Raw genomic sequence first — 19845 nt, forward strand, 5'->3', positions numbered from 1 at the left:
TGGTTTGGGGTGAGCTGGACCGCAGAGTGAAGGCAAAGGGGCCAACAAGTGCTAAACACCTCTGGGAACTCCTTCAAGACTGTTGGAAAACCATTTCAGGTGACTACCTCTTGAAGCTCATGGAGAGAATGCCAAGAGTGTGCAAAGCAGTAATCAGAGCAAAGGGTGGCTATTTTGAAGAAACTAGAATATAAAACATGTTTTCAGTTATTTCACCTTTTTTTGTTAAGTACATAACTCCACTCTGTTCATTCATAGTTTTGATGCCTTCAGTGAGAATCTACAATGTAAATAGTCATGAAAATAAAGAAAACGCATTGAATGAGAAGGTGTGTCCAAACTTTTGGCCTGTACTGTACCTTCACATTCTTTGTTAACACTCAACACAACAGACAGTTTTTGTTTTTGTTTTTTTTTGTTGTTTTTTTTTTTTCATAAACCAAAGTAGTGGACAAATTAAATTTAGACCTAATAATGGTGCTAAAATTAGGGCATCAACAAAGCTGATAGAATTCATTTTGAGGGGGAATGTTTGAACCATAGGTAATCCATCCTGTAACCTGTGAAGACATTTCATTCAAAACCACAAATCTAATGTTGTCTTGTTGGTGATGCTAGATGAAAAGTTACCTGATCAGCGAAGTCATTGGGGTTAATCCTCTGGGAACCACGACAGTCTGTGCAAAATTTCATGGCAATCCAACAGTAGTTGAGATATTTGAGTCTGGAGAGATCGGCATTGCATTACAGAGCCATGCTACTGATGTGGCTAGTGAGATAAGGTCACGTTTCCAGAATTTAAAAGATGTGTTTAGGTTGTGGAGTAATGACGTGTTGCTGTTCTTCACTGTGATGCTTAACACATAATGAACATTTAACTGAACATCTTCATGTATTTTGGTTTGTGGCTGAGTGATAATTCAACAACAAAGACAGACCATCTAGTGCACTTGTAAGAGTCTCAGGAGTGCTGATATGCATAAACAGGATAGATCCTAGACACTAAAGAAAAGGTTTTGATGACAGAAATGTACTGTATGCAATATGGTGGTCTCATTAAAGCTTCTATGCCTCTATATTTAGAGGCGCTGGGATTGGCAGAAGTAGGCCTTCAAATCTCTAAGAGTCCTTATGGGACTGCAGAGACAAGCTAAACTTGCTAATCTGCAGTATAATTACACTGAAGAGCAACACATAAAGAGCGCGCCAGGAAGTGAAGCAGACACTGCTCTTTCCCTCCATCTCTACTTCTCTAATACTTTCTCTAAGTTTCTAACTCTGACTGAGTGACCTACATTTGTGTTGCTTGCATAAACAGTCTTCCTGTCTGCCCAGCGTCCCCTCCTCGCTCTGTGTATCTCTATCATTCAGATGCACATTAACAGTGTGTGTGTTTCTTATTTGTGAGTGTGCAGTTCAAACATATTGGAGACGTATGTGTGAAAACAAGCTGTCACTTGCCTTGGTTTTGGTCCCACATTCCAAAAGCTTATACCTCTCTCTCTCTCTCTCTCTCTCCTTTCTCACATTCTCTCTCACAAACTTGTTCTCTCCGTGTTTTGTTCTCTTCAACAGCCTTTTCTTGGTTGTTTACTCTGCCTTATTTATCCTGCCACATTCATACACACACAAACCACCACCCTCCTCTTTCAAACTGCTCGGCTTGGATTTGTGTCCATCAGTGGTTTGGGCTTTCCTTCAGAGACCCTCTACTTCAGAGGAATGTTTTCATGACCCAAACTGGTTTTGTGAGCAGAAGTGCAGATTTACTGTATCAACTGTTTGTTTAGGCTATAGCCTCCTAACCTACAGGGTTTCACTCAGCCTGCCTTCTACAGACCTGACCTAAAATGAAATGTTGTTTAAGAATGTGACAACAGTGTGAGTTGTTACCTAACTGTTAGCCTATATAGGACTTGTGAAATGCAAAATCTCTGGTCACATTGCCCGCATATGAACATATGAACTGCTGCTGCATCGATCTAATTATCTAACCTCACTCAACCTGAATATTTACCCTACTTCATTGGTGCTCTCCTCTGTCCAGCTGCCAGAAGAAAATGTTGGCACTGTAAATCAGGAACACCTTGCATTTGCATGTTTCATAAGTATCATATCAATGATTCTAAATAACGAAGTACACGAGTTGACAGTTATCAACAGGCAAAAACCAAAATGCCTCTGGATGTAATTGAACAGGCTGTTCTCTTGCACTGTCTGTACATTTTCTTTCGAAAAGTAATGGACCAAAATTTGAATGTAATGTATTCCTGGTGATAATGAAACAGTAATTTGTGTATAACCCATGTATTTTGTAAGACTGCGATCATATGACCAATGCCCTGACAGGTGTAAAAGGAAGCAGTCCCACACAGGTTGGGGTGGTGGATGGTTAACAAAACACAGACCTTTACCCCAGGAGACCGGAGTTCGGAGGCGTGTGAATCTTGAGTCATTTTAAGGTATGCCCCTACGAAGTTTCTTTTCTTAAACCTAACCACAGTAACTTTACTTGCCGAAACTAAACCTCCGTAACTTACTGTCAATTACGTAACTTTATGTCAAGTAAATAATGTCATTTGCAGGGCACTAACTTGTAGAAGATCATATGAACTGTTGCATGTGCATTTTTATGGCATATCGTTGTATTAGGATACATTGAATTATATAGACCTGCAACCAATCAGAGTGACGAAGCGTAGCGCTCAGAAATGGACAAGTGCATCAGACTGCAGCCTGCAGAGATAAGCTGTAACGGTGTAGCATCAATGTCTGTGAATGAGTTTTTGACATCAGAATGTGAAAGTAGTAGCCTACTTCAACAAAAAAAATTCCATATGAGCAGCAGCCATGTTGATTGTTTTCATTAGTGCCTTACCAACACTTTCTTTTATTAACCCTCTGACACTTGGAGCAACATCAGTTTTCTTGTGTTGCTTTTGGACACCTTTCTCAAGTATTTAAACCTCTGGAACCTTTTCTTTCAAAAACATGGGAAAAGAGACAATGAGCAACTTGATGAGTAAGTTGCAAACAAATATATAGATTAAGAAAAAATTAAAAATAAATAAATAAATACTGAACTAGGGAAAAAAGCCAGGTGAAAGTTATATTAATAGTTAATATTATTACATATTTAAAATTTGAATTTTTTTTTAAACTAATTTTCTTGTTTTTGATTTTCTCTTTTTACTAATTTCTTGCAATTTTTTGGGGTCAATTCATCTTTCATTGCTTATTGCCGTCTTCCCATGTTTCTGAAAGAAATCAAGCCAATTTACTCAGGTTTCAAAGGGTTAAGCTACGTCTCTGCTCGCCATCGTGTCAGCGTGAGAGTACGCAAGCCAAAAATGGCGTCATCATGTATTTTACACTAAATGCAAAGGCTCCGCCAGTTGTCAGCCATCATATCAAAGATGCTCCATATTAGATAAATGGTTGTAATTGGCGAGGAGGGAGACGTGTCTGCTAGAGCAAATAAAACATGAGCTCACAGATTCCTCTGGTTCCCAGGCTAAGTCTGCATGCTAAACTAGACTGGTATCAATCTGGTATTAATCTTTTTATCTAATGCATAAAAGTCTAGTACAAAGTGATTCTCTATGTTTATGTCTCTCTTTGTAAAGCCCTCCAAAACTACAGTGTTCCTTTTTTTTCCCAAAGAAAAGCTATTATTTTGAAGATTACATTTTACTTGCATGAAAATCTCCAAAACTGGAGTTGTATTGCTGAAAACGCTGACTACCTCCCACATCACTCACTGAACAGACCATTGTGCTTTGAAAGAATTCCGACTACACTGAAAGGTTTGATTCATCTTATGAATTATTGAACACAAAGTGATGTAACCAGAAATCTGATCTTATACTAAGAAACTCAGCCAACCCAGGAGAACACAAAGAAAGGAGACATCAGACTCAAGTCCAGTCTAGTGTGTTCTCAAGCAAGCCGAGAACACAAACCTTTTGGTTTATTCACAAGTTGCAGCTTCAAGACTGTACTTTTGCAAAAGTAATGCATACTAAAGTTTTACTATCAAAAACAGACATGTACAGAAAACATCAGAGAGATGTCGAGACATACATACATTCATCTTGTGCGATTTCACCCAGACACATTTAGAGGCCATGGACAGGAGGTTAACAGCCTTTGAAAGAAGCAGGCCATGTAGTGACTGATGTTAGCGCAAATATCTCAAAATATTAGGAGCACTTGGAAAAGCTTTTTTAGGACATTAAGATCTTTAAAGTTAGATGATGTTATATTAGGATTTTTTCAACTCACTTTAACAGGAGAGGACATACAAGAAGTCCTACACTTTGCTTCTGAGAAGCTTTTCACTTTGCGAGGTGAGATAAATCAAGTGCTCCTCAAAATACTTCAAATATTTGGGATCAGTATCCAATACATTACACACAAACCTATGAATTTTTGCAGTTTTAGTTGACAAAGTGACATAAACTCTGTGTGAAGTGTTGATGAAGATGGTGCATTTTGACATGGGCACAAATCTTAAGAAAAAAAAGCACATTTTTGAAGCAGTGATGAGACACAGATGATATATATTATTTGTTTAGACTCTCAAATTACACTTTCAACACAGATTAAACAAGACTGACAAGAAAACAACAAAATTAGGAAGCATAGTTTTTCTTTCTCTCTTTGTGGAAGTGCTCTAGAGGGATGCTAGAGGTAGTTACACTCCTTCAAAAGATCAGTGGTTGAATTCTGAAAGGTCAAGATATCAGTGGGCATCAGTAATCCCCCATCCTACTGTTTTTGCATAGCTGGATAACAAAAGATCAAAAAGATGCCACTTCTACATCTACACTGTTGTTATTTTGTTATGGTTACTGAACAAACTGGAGACATTGAAATTACAAGCCACTTTACAGCTTACAGGAAGTTTGTCAGCATGATCAACGTTATCATGAGTTTGGAGTGCTACAAAATGTCAAACATGACACCATCAAGCTGCAGCAGCAGCTTAAACCCATCCTAATCTTTAAGGATTCAATACTTGACACCAAGACAAATGCCACTGTGTTCACATCTTCACTGGGTCATAGCTTATAACCTGTGCTGTTTTCTATGGAAGCCGAGAAGGGTCGTGCTTGCAGTCATTTTTTTGATGCTGTCATCTCAAAATCACAAGTTAAATACGTTTTCATCATCACAAGATAACGAAACGATAAAAAGATAAAAAGTTTTCCAGTGATTACAGGTTAATTAATATATGTTGATTCTTGGGAAAACAAAAGGCCAGTTTCTCGAGATAACAAGCTAATTTATCATCAAGATCAGCGGATAATTATGGCAAGCTTGAAAATGAGTGTTTGGTTCATTTGATCACGCCTGACTTCAGCCTTCAAGATCACTGTCGTGACTGTCAGGGAGGATTGTCCTTAAATGACAGGGAGTGTTATCTTTAACAGAGAGACAGAATGCAGTTTCTGCCGGTGTAGATAATGGAATAATTTACTAGTGATCTTTAGAGAAAGACATTTTTTTTTGCCACATTTTTTTTTAAATGAAAGCATGGCCATTTTTGGCTTCCGTAGTTTCCTGATTGACACTTCTCCTCTGAAATCATCTCTGTTATAATCCAAGCATATGGAAAAAATGCATCCTTTTTTATATATATATATATATATATATATATATATATATATATTTAAAAAGCACAAAAAAAAACATGAGTCAGCCAGGATTGCAGGAGCTAAGGCTAAGTGTGTTGGTTGTCAGTGTGGAAAAAAGTCAATTCTAACCCACAATGATTCAAAAACCTGGAATATGGTGGAGGTTTACATTTAATAGCTTCGTAATTTAATGCAAAAACATGAGGGCAATAGGCACCACCTAATTTAACTTCCCAAACTTATTTCCCAAAATGTCTTAATGTCTTATTGAATGCTTTAATTAGACTAACTTAATGTGTAGGATTTCTGGGAACCAGATTACATAATGGATTAGTATTAACTGGTGTTATATGTCAATAATAATACTAATCACTTTTCCAACACAAACCCCTCTGCCATAGTCCAGGTCCTTAAAGACATTATCTTAAGATGTTATTTAGGGAACCCAAAGTTGTTGCACAAAACGTTAGCATACAGTAGTCACTATTGCAGTTTATACATCAAAGTGAAAATGGAAGAAGTCCAACTTAAGGCACTGGAACTGCTGTCACAGATGAATAATAATTCACAGATATCAGTTTTAAGACAAAACCCATTTTGGTGTCATGCTTCAACTTTTGTGATGGGAAAAAAAGGAAAAACACCAGCTGCTCATGTGACGGTCTGTACAGTCAGGACATCAAGAAGCTTCACTGTCAACGATGAACTCGTTCATTGAGGGAGTTTAAATATTTTTTTTTTTACTTATACTCATGCTTACAAATTGTAAAAAATAAAATAGCATATGTGACTTTCTTTTCGGTGGCTTTTCCCTTTACCTCTACCTCGTCACATCTATAAGGAAATACATGCGTCTCTGAATTTGAAATATCTCTGAGATATGCTTTTATACTGGAGGTGTGGTTATATCTGACTAATGGCTTTTCCATTTCCTGCCCAGTTTGAGCAACATAGCTTTTCAGTGGGCACCAGCTACAATATTAGCAAACATTACAAAGGTTATTGTTTTATACATTTTGGAGAGATAGCTGAAACCAGTTAATCTTATTTTCTCAGCACTTGTTCAATAGTACATGCCTCTTTAGACAGAAATCTTCTAATATAATTTAACACTTGGATCATTACACAATGGATTATATAGTTTATATAGTACTTTCTATAGTACTGCTGTTACATTCTGTGTCATATTGCAACCACCTGACAATAAAGTATCACCAAATTATTGTGGGGAAAATATCAAAAGATTGTGGTATTCACTTTCTCGATATTATAGCATTAACCTTCAACAGAAAATAATAAATGTGGATGATTTAACGTGACACTCCCTGTACTATTACAGGTGAAATACAGACAAAATAAACACACGACTAAGGTGAAGAAAATAATAAAATACAAAGAACGTGACTGACATAGAAACATGTAAAATCAAACATGCGTATATAAAATAAAAACATTTTAAAGGCAAAGCTTTTTTTCAGCATTTTTCAGAGATTTAGCTCTTGCCATGTAAAAACAGTCATGTCACAGACATCAGCAAGGCCTCAATATTTTTCTAACAACACCATTTTCTCAGAAATATATTTGTGGGAATTCTCCAAATCAATATATACAAATTTTCTTTCCATGAAAATCATTTTCTGAACTAAAATTTGCAAAAGAAGGGAGATTAACCTTAAAATGGGCCTAGTATGCACTACCTAATGTGAAATTGTTCCACACCATGTTATTCTGTGGACAGAAGGCACCAGCCTTTAGCATACATCAATCAAACCCATATGAAAGGAGATCTGTAGCAATAGCGTTGGACTACTAGACAGTGCAGACAGGCTTTCATTTAGGGACTGTTTACTGATTAAGTCATTAGAGGATTTGAGTTTATTCTGTGGTAATACAAATAGTTAAGTATTCTGACACTAGCAATAGTGGAAATGCACATCCTGAGGCCTGTCTGCTCTGTTTCTTTCCCTTACTTAAAGTGGAAGTGCAACACAAGTCTGAATAAATACTGAATAAATATACTTAGGACATAATGGTATCAGAAATCCAGGTATTGCTTGCCAGGCTCTCTTAAAGCCTGTAATTATTACAAGTACCTCTGCTATAGAGAGGCTGCTGACAGAGGGGGAATCCAAATATGTTAAAGTCAACATAGCTCAGATTGACACAGGCCAATACAAATACTACACTGATTTGGGTCACCGGCATTCTAAAAATATGTGGTCTGGAAGAGAATCTGCCCTCAACTCAAATTTCTAGAGTTTGTCCTGGCTAGTTTTCAGTGGCAGCTATGTTGGCCCCAACTCTTTACCCCCTGCTGATTGTGTAAATAGTTGTATAACAGTAATAATACCCTACAACATTACAGAATATTATTACTGACGTTTGGGTCAAGGGTTAAGTTTAAACAAAAAGCCTTTGGAAAGTGAGCAGCTCAGCATCTCTTTCTGTAAAATGTAAACAATGTCACGGCATGCATAAATAACGACAAAATAAATAGTGAAAAAAATATTCCAACAAATAAAAAACATGGATGAATGAAACACAAGAACAAGCAATGAAAAAGTTCAGTACATTGTTATTCATGCAGCATAATGTGCATAGTGTCAGACAGGGACAGCAATGAAGGAAGCAAGGAGGACAGGAAGACAGAATAGCAGCCAAAAAATGATTGTTATTGAAGTTATAATAAAGATGGCAGAATAGTAAACATATAGGTTTATCTGTTTCTGTCTACATTTAGTAATGGGCATACAAATTAATCATATCTAATCAGTATTATTATTATTATTATTACTATTCACTCAACAGTAGTGAGTGCAACCACACAAAAGGCAAATTGTTTGGTCTCTTGCAGAATTTCTATGTACATTTAGAGACATACAGCAAGTGGACACTGATTGGTTGAATCAATGGTACTTGCCATAAATGAATTTGTATGTCTGATCTGGGGAAATTGTTTTGTCTTTGTTTTAAAGCTATGTTCAGACAGCTCAGCCTGTTTTGGGGAAAAATCACTCATATCAGACTGCAAAGTTTGTTTTCACAAACAAAATGTAAGCATGAGGAAGAACAAAGAACTATAAACATGGAGGAGGGCCAGAAAGGCAACAGTGGAACCTGGACATTTGAAGACATAACAGCACAAAAGCTTGTTGCTGTACACCTGGAAATGTTAGACAAAAACACGTAGCTACTTAGCATGTGCGCATTAGTATTGTTACAGTGACATCCAATGTTATAACAGAAGGTGATGTAATGTACCAAATCTAGTCACATGTGGCTTGTAATGACAGTCATAAGAAATCAGATGTCCCTTCTGTCTGAACATAGCTTCAATCTGCAGGTCTGCACGGCTGGTTTTCTGTATGGTGTGAAGAGAATGTTATGAACAAAGATATCTATGTATTCAGCTTACTCTCATCTTTGTTGCTGCTTTTTTTTAGTTAAAGTTTGCTGTAGATGTGCAGATGAGTCCATCACTATTTTGTGAATGGGATGGGGCTACAACAAAGAAGGTGCAACAACATCAATGTCAGTTCTTTGTGCATCAAAATTAAGAACAACAGGTCAACTGCTGCTTTGGAGGAGGATGTGTGTCTGTGCGTATGGGGGGCAGGTGGTTACTGCATTTTCCAGGCAGGTGGAGAAGATGTCACCGGTGCCTGTTGTGGGCCATGAGGAGCAGCACCTTGCGGATGCCGCTGAGGCGATCTTTCAGAGAGGTGAGGGCCAGAAACGGCAGCTGGGCTCGGCCTTCTAATGGAAGAACAGCTAGCAGCCACCAGCACCATGAGGGACCGTTAGGACTGTCCTGAAGGAGGAGGAGACACAATGAGAGGGTGTTAAAGATTAAATAAAGTAAAAAGAAAATTACAGTAAATTTCAACTTGGCTTTTATTATGAAAACTGAGCCCTTTGTGAAAATGATGATGGCAGCTGAGTCTAGGCTTTTAACCATACTCATCTTTTTTGATCAGAGTGTAGCTTTCGATACCATCTCACATAACATCTTAGAGAGATTATCTCCCACTGGAATCATTGGCACCTGTTTTGCCTGGTTTAGATCCTATCTCTCTGACCACACTCACTTTGTCCAACTTAAGATCAAACTTTTCCAGTTACTAGCGGTGTTCCTCAAAGCTCTGTTTTGGGTCCCGTTCTCTTTATTATTTACCTTCTACATCTTGGTCATATGTTTAGGATACTTGGCACACTCAATTTCACTGCTTCGTGGACAACGCCCAGCTCTGTCTATCCACCAAGCCTATTTCCACTCCTCTCCCCACTTCCCTATGTCCAGAAGTCCAGGCAGTGGAAATACAACGCAATTTTGACTATTCAAAGGGAAACTGACATTGCTATACCAACCACTGGCCATCTTACAGTGCATCACTTCAGTGTTCCTACTGGCAGTGCAAATGCAAACAGAAAAAAAGCCCTTAAATAGGCCTATGTAGTTCTTGGGGAGCTCCTTTAAGGGAGTTCCAAGAACGGTCTATGGTTAGTCGGACAGTATACTTTCCTCTACATCCCACCAATCATCTTGCTCATCGGTTTTAGCCAACAGCACCGTAACTCCAATTCACAATTTGATTACATCCCGTCACTTGGTAAATTGTGTCTGTATTTGTGTCTGTATACCTGAAGTGCAGAGTCTTTCTGAGGCATCGGTCCAAAGTGTCCTTCAATGCGTTCCTTCTGTTCTGTCTTTAAGGAGTTGACCCATACCAGAGCCTGGTCGTACACTATGTCATGCAGAGACTGCAGCTCACGCTCTTCCAGACCCTCCACCTACACACATACACACACATACATGTTTGAATATAATAAATGCTGGTAATTTCTCTATAAAGCCATCACTTCTCCATCCCATCAACCCTCTAGCTACTCCTCATTTGTCCACTCCTACATACCTTAACATCCTCCAGGTACTCTATATCAGCTGTGTTGTATCCATCCCTCTCGCTGTGCTGAATGACTTTAAACCTCCGTCTGCCGATGGTGTCCACAACTGAACGGCCATCTGAAAAGAACTTCACATCACGGATCTCCAACAGGCACCCGTAGTCTGCAAACCTAGAAACACAAAAAGGAGAGGCTGCGATGTTACACTTCTTGGATCCATACTCTTACACTCCTGTATTTAACACATGACCAAGCACACACAGGTACTGTCCAAGTACTGACCCCTTAAGGTTATCTCCCAGACACATGCCAAAGCAGTTGGTTCCCGTCTCCATGCATCGGCGAATCATCAGTCTGTAGCACGGCTCGAAGATATGGAGAGGGCACGGCACAGTGGGGAAGGCCATGGTGCACACAAATATAGGCACATTCTTGTTAAGACTGAGGAGAGAAAGGAATAAAGGATCATGTGTTTAATGTGGTGCACAGCAGCGTCATGATACAAGGAAGTGTAATATTTATATTCTGTTTTCATGGTCAAGAATTCATTTGTCAATCTCAATTTCGGACGCCAAAATGAGTGAAAGGTCCTTAAAATGTTCATAAAACAGAAATTTTAACATCTATAATTACCTCACTACTGTGCAAATTTAATCTGCACCATCACTCACGACTAACCTTTAGACCAAAGACCGAAAAACCCCAGAAAAAAACAACACTGGCTTCTGTGACAGTGAATAAGTTTTGCACCAGTTTAAGAGAAGTTATTTACTGGAGTCTCCTCTCGGCTCAAGGAGAGTGATACTTGATGCCTGAGATGATGCACGCTAAGAAGTCAGTGTGTCAAACACGTGTGTTATCTACTCTAGGTCAGTGGGTCAAACAACAGGACATTCACATAATGTGTTATGTCAGTCACACATTCTTAAACATAAACTATAATCTGTGAGAGGAAAGGATTTGACAAGAGCAGAGAGAAGAGAACAAATAGAGCATAACGAACAAGTGAAACCTGATTGTAAGACAGAGGAGAGGAGCAGAGGAGGGCACAAACATACTTGGAGAGCTCAGCCATCTCATCCTGGTGGATTTTCTGTCTTTCCATGAGCTCAGAGGGAAGATACTTCGATATCAGCTTCTCCATTACCACTGTCTTACAATACTGCCTCTGGACCAGGTACTAGAGAGAGATACAGACATGTCCTATGTTAGAAATGTGTTTATAATGAAAGAAACATAGAGTGAGTTTTCAATGCCATCCATGTTGAGGCTTGCTCTATATTTCGCCCCCTAAGATCACCTTGTTCTGTGTGTGACACCCTGATTGTGACCTTACTGAGACATCGGGTATCATTTGTGATGTAACAGATCCAAATTAAACAACAGTTTGTGGGTCAATGTCATTTCAAAATTCAGCATTTCCACTATCAGTTACGTTCATTCAGTCATGGCAGGCCACCAACTCCACATTTAGATCAACAGCAATCCCTGGCATCATGTTTCCTTACATAAAAATGACCCCAGTGACTTACACAAGTAGATATACAGATTTTAAATATGGGAAAAAGAGAGTGCTGGTATCTGCTTGGTACACTGTATTGGCAAATATTCTTAAGTGCGGTGTCGGAGGAGAAAAAGTTGGATCAGGGAAATAATTACTGGTTTCAGTTTAGATTACGCTCAGTGGCACCTTGTGGACCAGTGTATGTTATAATCCTATGAGAGAGTATCACAGGGCATACCTCAGACAGCTCCTCTTTACAGAGTGGACACCTCGGGTTGTGGTCCAGACATCTCTCCAGACACCGAAGACAGAAGGTGTGACCGCACGGTGTCGTCACTGGCTCATAAAAAAGTCTGGGTGGGAAATATATAAAAATACAACAGCTCAAAGTCATAAGACATAAGAGTGTGAGGCTGCAACCATAACATTTTTTTTCATTAGCCATTAGAGGGTAAGTTGGGTATTATTCAACCTGGACCCCATTTCCCCATGTTTTTGTGTCTTAATGACTAATAGAGACATTCATTTTTGAAACTGATCCACCATTATGCAAGGCTGCTGCAACCGGCAGCTGCAAAACAGGCTGCAGTGTAACCACTTGGGGCATTTGTGCACCGTCCAATTATGCCCACTAAAAGTGCTTATTTTTACAATTGACAGGCTGAGATTGTTGTTATACCTGTTTGGCAATATCATGGAAGGGACACCTCCCTTGACCTCTTTGTCCAAAATTAAAATCCTTATTGTTTAATCAGAAACAGCCTCAAAATTGCCATCGCCAAACCCACCAGACTCCATATAAATTAACAATAGTTATAGCCTGTATAGAGCCAGCATGTTTACATCTGCAAGTGGGTGAATTAATGGTTTACTTCAACCAAACCAGAGTTGATGATCGTTGAAACAGTGTCTGGTCAACTCTGTCAAGGTTGGATGAAGTGTGTTTTATGATCATAGGTGATGACAAATGAATGCTGTTTCTTTAAATGGAGTTTTTTGCCATAGCAATTTTAGGGTTGTTTCAGGTTAAATAAAAAAGATGTTACTCTTTAACACAGAGGAGTATCTCTGTAGGGATCCTTTCCATAATGTTATCAGACAATGCTATGAAAAATCTGAGCCTGTCAGTGGCAAAAATAAGCACTTTTAGTGGGCGTAAATTGACAGTGCACAATTGCCCATTAACATTATGTTGCATGTTTCACAGCTGCCTCACTTAATACTGGACCAATATTCAAAACTGTTGTCTCTTTTAGTCACTTAGACACAAAAAATTGGAACATGGAGTCCAGGTTTAAAATACCGAAGCCCCCCTTTTAATCTTTCCATTATTTTTTAGATTAATCAATAAATCATTTTGTCGACCAAAAAAGAAAGTGAAATAAATATAAATATGAGGTTGTCTGTTAGTGTGAATATCAGCAGTTTGGACCCACATTAGCAAAGACAAAGACTTTTTTATTCCATTCTTAAAGGCTGTATGGCAGCATAATGATGTAGTAAAAGCTGCTGCATGTCACACATTTCGTCACAGGCTACATAACTGTCAGCGAAAATTGAGCACACATTATACAACTGATAACTTAACTGCATGCTGTGTGACTTTCAATAAAGGTTAAGCCTGAATCAAGCTGTAAAGCAAAGCTCACCTCATACAAAGAGAACACTCCAGATCTGTGGGGTCCAAGACGTCACCAACTGCAGAGCTCGATGGATTAGTTGCCTCTGCTGGATCTGAATGGAGAGATTATCAAATCAAAATAGTAAAACACAAATTCTGCTAATGGAGGGGGTGTGTATGTGTTGCTGGGCTAGGTGCATATGTGTGAACAAACTCTGAAAGCTCACCAGCTTTGCCTTTCTTGTGATCGCTGCTACTCTCCTGTCCTCCCTCCTCCACCTCCTCCTCCATGCTCCACCGTTTCCTTTTGAGGAGAAAACGGTGATCCAGTCTCCTGACCTCAGGCTTTCCCTGACCTTTGACCTCACTGCCCTCTGGAGCAGGAGGAGCGGGCGCAAGACTGGACGCTGATGACAACAAGTTGGTGCTAAAGATCTGAAAGAAAATGAAACCTTAATGTCATGCTTATTTTCTAACTGCTGACTGCCAGATGTGGAGCATCTCTTACCTGGGAGGGAGTGTTAATGCTGCTCTTGATGTGTGCTCTGGAAGACAGTGTGTTGGAGCAGTCTGAGATGTGCTCAGGAACCTGATCTGTAACTGGAGCCAGGAGATCACTGAGAAGCTGAAAGAAGACAACATACAATAATATGATTATTGTATATGCATTCATGATAGTGTAACAATCCCCCAATGCTAATGCAGTGTGTCATGTTGTCTTTGAAATAAGCCAGACACAACTGGACAAAACCAAGAAATGACAAATTGCTTAATGCAGTTGTAGACTGTGAGGCCTCTTCTATGTATTTAAAGGTTCTGTATGAAACTTTGAGCAAATCCTTATTATTAGTGACACCACTCTCTAAGGCCGTGAAGTGAACTGCATCCTGGTGTTTGTGCTCACACACTGTGGCATGAGAAAACACCTGGGAAAAGTTGCTTTGCTTTTATTCGCCAATAGTTTTAAGCTGTTAACTATGTAGTAAAACTTCATGATGTTAATAGCAAATAATAAGAAATGTAAACTTGAGATATATGACAATAGGGTCTTTTGAGGGGTGACAGCTGGGATAAGCATATTGTAAAATTAAATTTTGATGTTGTATTTACCTTGTGGGCCTCAGTCTTGGCCAGTCTACAGTCAGGCTCCAGAGACAGGCAGACCAGATACTCCCTAAGAGCTTCCTCTGTCCTGCCCAGTGACACCAGGGCCTGGGCCTTACGAACATGACCCTGTAGGCAGGAGGAAGACATACCACTTAGCTTTTTACATTTTATGAACATAAACTTATTATTGCATATATTTCTATAATGCAGAAAAATGTTGTCTGCTATACCTTGGACCAGTGAGGCATAAGTCTGCAGGCCATCTCAGCATCTCTCAGAGCCTTGTCATAGCGTCTCAAACTGGAGTGGATCTGGGAGCGATTACTGAACAGTATGTGGTCCATGGGTGCTGAAGAGGAGAAGAGGGACAGTTAAATAAATCAGTTGGTCAGGTAGTTGTTACTTACAACCATAGTTAGATTGTTAGTGTTACAAGACAATAGGGCAACAGTCTAAAGGCCAAAGATATTCCCTTTACAATGATGTTAACCAGAAAAAAGTAGCAGATTGTCACATTTGGGCAGCTGAAATCAGTGCATTTTTGGTTTAATGACCCCTATACTGTGGCAACTGTTTCACAATACACTGCAGAAATATATATATATAAAAAAAAGCAAGGCCACCACCTGTTTATTTTCTTATGTCTTGAAAAACTGAATTTACTGGTGATATAAGGTTTCAAGTTACATGACAGAAGGACTGTTTAAATGGATCAGTTTCCACATTATAAAACACGTTCTGGAAAAAAAAAAAAAAGCGTGCTGCCTTACAAAACCAGTGCAGCACTATCAAGGTCACCCACATTCCAGGTTTCATAACGATGAAAACTTATGCAAATGTCGCAGTTAGCCCTATGGGAATCAGAGGGGAAATATATCTCTGGCTTTAGTACAGGCACAGGTAGTAAATCACTCCATGAAATAAACACAGAAATAGAGGTGCAGGAGAGCAGAAGGGATTCTTTCACAGGACAATTTAAAAGATTTTAGGTGACCTACAGGTTGTAGATGTAAATGCACGTGCAGTATCAGGTATATCATGCACAATACTTGCAATAAAAGATGGATATAATGCATGCTTAGCACAATTTCTGAATGATACTGCTTCGTTGCACACACACATGCATGTGTACACACACACACACACACACACACACACACACACACACACACATTTGAGCTAATTATAACACTGTGATCACTGTACTGACTTGCATTCATTCCCCGCAGGCTTACCCGAACCTTAACCATAACTACCACATGGCAAACACAACCCTCAGCCTTGGATTAATTCTGATCCAACTCTAAATTTAACTCTAAAACTATGTCTTAACTCCACAACAAGAGGTTAACCCAGTTGGTAGGTGAATCCCCACAATTTGAGGGTGCAAGCAAATATTTTTCCCCCACAGTGGGATGAATGTACAGCACACAAACACACACAAACTGCCCAGTACAAACACCATGCAGGTGATTCGACCTTAATTAAGGGCATTAAAAATATTTCCAGAAAATATATTGATAAACAGGGTAAAGCACATAACAGTTTCTGTAGGTACAGCAGCTTCCACTTTCCTTGCCTTCCTGAGATTCAGCTCACAAACTGATTTGCACAAATTCTTTAGTTAAGCAAGTGTTCCAGTAGAAATTGCATGCTTTAGTTAATAACCAAAAATGTCAGAGTGACAGAGTTAATGGGGCAGCCTTTAACCCCTCCCACAGGACCAAAGATCAACATCCTGCAGGTCATTTCTGCAAGTCATTGCAGTTTGAAGCCAGTCCCGCCAAAATATGAGCGTTATGTCATTCTTTGTTAAGCATTATTTATCACATCACCCTCACTAAACATTCTGAATGAATCACATTGAGTAACATCCTGGAGCATGCTATAGGACCCTGGAAACAGCCCAGGACAACCCCATGCTATTACTGTGGGAGCCACCCAGCTCAGCAACAGTCAGCTGCCTGTGCAGTTCCACTGCATCGGCTGGGAGATAAATGCTCTGCTGGTGGGGACTCAGTGCATAGAGATGTCTATCTCCTCTGTCAGCTGTCGACAAATCGGCCAGGGGAAACTCTGGTATACTTATCAGAGGATTCAACTGTCAGTGAAACCAGTAACTTTAAACTTACACAACCAGTGCTGCTGCAGAACAACACAGTGAAGTCAAATGAGGTTAGGTCATGTATCCCAGTCATATAAGACCTCCGTGTTAGAGGAGATTCTCCATTTCAGCAGTTGACAAAGTGCCTCAGAGTCTGTTACACAGTCTAATTTAACCAAACTAAATTAACTAAACTAAAACTTAACTAAAACTAAATTTATGTCACTTTACCAACTTTGCATAGTACATCTCATCTCTTACATGATTCATATATGAATCCTTATGAAGTAGCCCTTATTCCAGAGCACAGATCCTAACTGTAAATCTGTGCATACTATCAGTTATTTTACTACATATAATCCCTGTCTGCAGGTCACAGTTCACCTGTTTGATCACCACACCACCTCTGCCTATTATAAACCTCTGGTTTCATGCTATGAGCAGAAGCGTCCCTAGTGGTGGCCTGCAATAGTACCCTTGACCCACATTTGCCTGAATCATTGTTTGACGTTATACAATGAGGGAGCTGAGGGGGGCGGGTTACGTGCTTACGCAATGTTTGGTCCACTAGCCCAGCCTACATAACCGTGTTATCCAACACATGGCCCTGTGACTCTCAGATGCCAGTAGAGGCAGCTAGCTGCCGGGAAGTGTGTCTCACAGTATATAACGCACTTATGAAACGAAGTCATATGTAATAACTGCGATATATTATTTATGTACGGCTTCATGATAAGTCACCTGACATGTTAGTATGTAGCATAAACCTTATTATACTGAAGAATAACAACAGCAAACATGGAGTTTAAGAAGCACAAATATTTAGCCCAGTCACATACGCAGTAGAGACATGCTCACTGTATGTCAATGTGTTAAGTTGCTCTTACATATAACAGTGAAGTTGCTCTAACATATAACAGTAAAGTGTCCCACCTATCAGTATGGCTTGGTTGTATTTCTCCAGCGCTGCTTCCATCTTCTTCTCGGCGTACAGTCCGTTGCCCTCCCGCCTCAGCCGGCCTGCCTGGCTCCAGGTGGGGAACCACTTGGCCAGCAGGTTGCTGAGGACCACATTGACCCTGTAACTCTGGACGTCTGCTACCCTGGAGCTGTCCCTGCACTCCTTACACATCACCTGCCGCTCCTTCACCTCCCTCTCCAGACACTTCTTGCAGAAGCAGTGTCCGCACGGCAGGGTCACAGGCTCGAACAGAAAGCTCAGACATATCCGGCAGGAGAAGTCCTCGTACCCGAAACCTGTCGCACCAACTCCCGGGCATCGAGCCGCCACCGCAGCCTCTCCCTCCTCTCCTCTCCCCAGGCACCTGGTTTGACTGTCACCCAGGTCTTGCCTCCTGATACTACCCGCCAGGTACTCTATGAGGTTGGCCAGGTGAACAGGTCTGAGTCGCTCTTTCTCCGACGCTTGTCTGTAGACACTGAAAGCTTCCGTGAATTTGCCCCCGAAGGCGAGAGCGTCAGCCCGCTTCACCATCAGCTCCTGCCGGCTGCCTGGATCTCCGAGACCCGCTAGTTGGCACTCGTAGATATCCGCAGCTAGGTCGAAGTTTTTCGACTGGAAAGCCTCCGCTGCAAGCTGCAGCATACTCTCACTCTCCGTCCCCATGCCTAGCTGTATGCTCAAAGTGTGTCTCCTCACCTATGTGGTGCATATCAGGTCGATACCCCAACTGCCATTCATGTTTGCATCCGTTGCTGGGAAGTACTGACCACACTGATGCACGTTCATGTCAGGAAGCACCCATATTATTCTCAATGGGCCCAGCGCATTAGAAAAAAAATGTTATGTAAAAGTTGTGTCATGTGATGCTGGCCAGCTGTTCTCATTGGACGACTTGAGAAAAACTGTTACAAAACAATCTGCCATGTAACAGTGTCGGGGGGCCGGAGCCAGTCTGACCTGCATGCGGCACTTAAGTAAACAGTGGCGGGTCAGTGTGGGAGCCCAGCTGGGGGACCATCAGAGGTCACTGGCGGTGGAGCTTGAGGACTCCCCAACACATTAGGAACTTTATTAGAATCATATTTCAATAAGTTATTCCAAATGATAATAATTCATGTTCAATTATATTTTTTCAGTGAGTTTGCTGTCTTTGCTGGTCAGAGGGGACAGACCTATAGTAGTTTTATTTATGTACCAGAATCAGGTCATAGCCCTATGCACCAAAAAAAAAAAGAGAAAGAGAGAAAAATGCTCAAATGAAGTTTCTTGGGGTGTGATGTCAGGTCTGTTTGGTGGTCAGAAATTAAAGAGTTATAAAACACATCTGGGACACAGTAAATAACCCATGGGTGTGGGCTCTTAGAGGCATTCGCTCCCAATTTCTGTTCATATTATACAACAAATAGGGGAAATATGTGACCTACAATAAGTTGCTAGCGTGACCTGTTATGTGACCTATTACGGCTCCTCACCTGTCATGTAAAAGGTAAAGCAGTTATGTGACTGTCAAAACTGCTTTACGTAAGTTGTTTTCTTTGTTCTTTTACAATTAGAAAACCTGATTATAATCATTACTTCTTTTATAGATCAAGTAGAAGTTCCATTTACTTATCTTTGGAAATGCTATATACTAAACGTTATGTTACACAGGCATTAGTTTGAGCACAATGTAAGCGTTGAGGACAGTTTACATGGGTTGCCCTATGCAATACCCTTGAAGAAATGTGGGAATGTGAAGGCTTCTGCTCATGAGCACTTTGACAAATCTTTGGATGCGATAATACCATTCACTGTCAAACTGACATTTTGAATGTCAGACTTTCGTCTTGGACTTGGTCACATTTTACTTGCTCTTGTCCCAGTCTCAGACATAGAGGACTTGGGATTTTAACTGTGGAGATATCACCAAACTGCTGTTAAGTTTATTTCATATCTGCAGTGTTATCATTTGTTTGCTCACAGAAAACAGAAAAATAACCACACAGAATATTCACCTCTGCA

General features: G+C 40.1%; 1 protein-coding gene across 1 annotated transcript; it reads right to left on the reverse strand.

The window, feature by feature from the left end:
• Positions 1-6353: 6353 nt before the first annotated feature.
• Positions 6354-18667, reverse strand: LOC125894300 (LON peptidase N-terminal domain and RING finger protein 3-like). The gene is made up of 12 exons (XM_049585614.1): positions 17814-18667; positions 15007-15125; positions 14780-14902; positions 14178-14294; positions 13897-14104; positions 13698-13782; positions 12287-12401; positions 11603-11724; positions 10827-10985; positions 10553-10715; positions 10281-10430; positions 6354-9450 (listed from the first exon to the last, which is right to left on the reverse strand). The coding sequence occupies exons 1-12, from the start codon at positions 18505-18507 to the stop codon at positions 9292-9294; spliced, it is 2214 nt and encodes a 737-aa protein (XP_049441571.1). The 5' UTR covers positions 18508-18667; the 3' UTR covers positions 6354-9291.
• Between the last annotated feature and the right edge of the window lie 1178 nt (positions 18668-19845).

Source organism: Epinephelus fuscoguttatus, linkage group LG9, assembly GCF_011397635.1.
Source record: "Epinephelus fuscoguttatus linkage group LG9, E.fuscoguttatus.final_Chr_v1".
NCBI classification, from domain to species: domain Eukaryota; kingdom Metazoa; phylum Chordata; class Actinopteri; order Perciformes; family Serranidae; genus Epinephelus; species Epinephelus fuscoguttatus.